Source organism: Heteronotia binoei, chromosome 15 (genome assembly GCF_032191835.1).
Source record: "Heteronotia binoei isolate CCM8104 ecotype False Entrance Well chromosome 15, APGP_CSIRO_Hbin_v1, whole genome shotgun sequence".
Lineage (NCBI taxonomy): Eukaryota > Metazoa > Chordata > Lepidosauria > Squamata > Gekkonidae > Heteronotia > Heteronotia binoei.
Genome location: NC_083237.1, coordinates 19,768,697 through 19,771,413, shown reverse-complemented (window position 1 = coordinate 19,771,413; position 2,717 = coordinate 19,768,697). Strand labels below are relative to the sequence as shown.

Here is a 2,717-nt window from a genome sequence, read left to right as displayed (position 1 = left end):
GTGTGTGTGTTGCTGTTTTTTTCATCTGATCTTGCTGCAGCTGAAATGTAGGTTAAATTGTAGCACAAGGCATCACTGCTGAATCTGGGCTGACATCCAGCCCATCAGATTAATGATAAAAAAGCTTATCAGTATGTTTACATTTCCTCAAATAGGCATATCTCATGTGCTGTCGGCTCTCTCAGGTACATGGTTTTTGGACGAGCACGGAAGTAGTTGGTCGTCCTTAGTAGTTCCCAACAGCACTTTCTACATTAGCCAGTAGAGGCAATAGGTTTTTTTGTTTCTTTGTTTTTTGGGGGGTTTTGCAGGCTGTCATGGAAAGTGACTGGTTAATGTCTTAAACCAGCCTGAGAACCTTGATTGATAGGAGATTGAAATGGAATTTGTCTGTTGATTTGAGGGAAGGGCAGTTGAGAGTAGCAGATAGGGTGGATAAGACAGGGGGGGGGCAGGGTCAGTACTGCCATTAGGCAAACTGGCCTTGGGGGGCACTGAATTGTGTGCCCCATGTGACTCAGTGATGTTATAAGTGCAGGTTGAGGAAGGTGCCAGACTTCGCCTTGCCTAGGGTGACAGAAATGCTAGGGCTTGCTCTGGGGGGAGGGTTTGATCCCTATTAGATGTTAAAGAAGGAAACTGGAACCTGTTTGGGTGCTCTTTCCTTCACAGATTTTAGTATTGTAGTGACAAATAAGCTTACACCTTATCATAGCAGGAATGACAGCCAAAGAATCTCTCTCAATCGTTGTAAAGACCTGTCTATAGAACAAAACAGCTACATTTTTGTTACATGCTATTTATTGAATATAGTTACACGAAGTTTCCCACATGCCTGTTGCTTGTTCACATGAAACCTACTGGACAGTCTGACTGGCCCATTGCCCTCTGGAAGCGAAATCAAACTCTATGTTTTGAATTAAAGTCAGCCTCTCGTGTGCCATTATCAGCCCTATACTGATGAAAGGGTTGATGGTTCCTCAGCATCTAAGGCCGGGTCAAAATATATCAGGAGATGTTTGACTAATTAGTGGGGACAGACAGAGAAACAAAGAAGACGAGAAAAAGGACTGTTGAGCAAAGAAAAAGAAAGAAAGAAGTGAGGGATCATTATACAGGCATAGTTAAATGAATGTTTCTGAAGAAGTGGTGAAGTGATTTATCAGGAAAGAATTAGCCTGAAATCTTCTGGTTAGGACATAATTAAAGATGGCAGTAATACACTGTGGGATACTACAATGCAAGTGGGAATAACTGGAAGCATTAAGGGTGAAAGATAAAGAGTTATTCCCAAAGTAGAGTTTTGGAACTGGGAACAAACCTTAATGCTGAACAACATCAAACAAGCCCTTAATAGGTTGAGACACTTGTTGGGGGGGGGGGGGGGAGCTGGTCACATTTGAAATGCCATTAATAGAAACCCACATTTTAAAAGATAGCTGAAAATGTGATTATTCAGATCAGTTGTATAATAAAATCAAGGTTAACCCACACATTGGTGTCTTGCAACTTCACTTTGGAGTCCTAGATTAAGATTAAGGGAGAAATCATAAGAGAACTACATTGAGAGAGAGAGAGCACAAAGTGAACTAAGTGAGACCATTCTTTTTCCGAACTAGTTTCTCCTTGGTGTTCAACTGAGGTCTCAATACAATAATGTAGCATTTGGGGAGGAAAATGCAACCCAGCAAACCAGCACCAGAGGCCAAGATGGAGAAGATCTCCACGGCCACCATGTATCTCCCCTTGGTGCTCAAGTAGGCTGGGATGAAGGACACCCACACAGTGCAGAACAACAGCATGCTAAAGGTGATCAGCTTGGCTTCATTGAAACTGTCAGGCAACCTTCTGGCTAGGTATGCCACAATGAAGCTGATGACGGCCAGAAGGCCCATGTAGCCCAGGACAACATAGAACATGATCTCTGAGCCTTCATTGCATTGCACTGTAATCTGACTGATCTGGGAGTGCAGGTCAAGCTCTGGGAAAGGGGGAGAGATGATGATCCACACAGTGCAAATGGAAGTTTGAATGAGACAACCAAGAACGATGACAGATGTTGCCAGCCTCTTCCCTGCCCATTTCAGGATGCTGTTTCCAGGCTGGGTAGGCATGAAGACCAGAACCACAGTGATGGTTTTGGCCAACACACAGGAAACCGAGAGACAGGAGGTGATGCCAAACACTGTTTGTCTCAGAAGGCAAGTCACCTTCCCAGGCTGACCCATAAATAGAAGAGAGGAAAGGAAGCCAAGTAAGAGAGAGGTGAGGAGGGTGCAGGTGATGCTCCTGTTGTTGGCTTTGACAATGGGCGTGTCCCAGTGCAGAATGAAGAGCCCCATCACCATGGCTGTGGTCAAAGAGAATAAACAAGCAAAGGAAGTCAACAGAGCTCCCAAGAGTTCTCTATAGGATAAGTAACTGAGGCTTCGGGGAATGCATTGATCTTGCTTTTCATTTGGATACTGATCTTCTGTGCACTTCTTACATTGGTCAGCATCTAAAAATAAGACACAGATTTTCTTCAAATTTAACTGAGTTTCATCCATCTACATTATTCCAATGATCATCATTCAATTGGTTTATTTAGCTTATTTACAGCCCACCATTTTCAATGATGCTCAAGGCAGATTAGAGGATATAATTCTGTTAATTAGGCAGATCAGGAGAAGGAGGGCAGATCGGAAGGTGGGGGTGCCTTTAGACAGCCCAGGAGT

General features: G+C 43.7%; 1 protein-coding gene across 1 annotated transcript; it reads right to left on the bottom strand.

The window, feature by feature from the left end:
- Positions 1-1,589: 1,589 nt before the first annotated feature.
- Positions 1,590-2,348, bottom strand: LOC132583288 (vomeronasal type-2 receptor 26-like). Its single transcript, XM_060254952.1, has one exon. It carries the CDS (start codon positions 2,346-2,348, stop codon positions 1,590-1,592), a length of 759 nt encoding a protein of 252 aa, XP_060110935.1.
- Between the last annotated feature and the right edge of the window lie 369 nt (positions 2,349-2,717).

Coding starts and splice junctions, on each gene's coding strand:
- LOC132583288 (XM_060254952.1), bottom strand. CDS start 2,348: ATGGTGATGGGGCTCTTCATTCTGCACTGGGACACGCCCATTGTCAAA.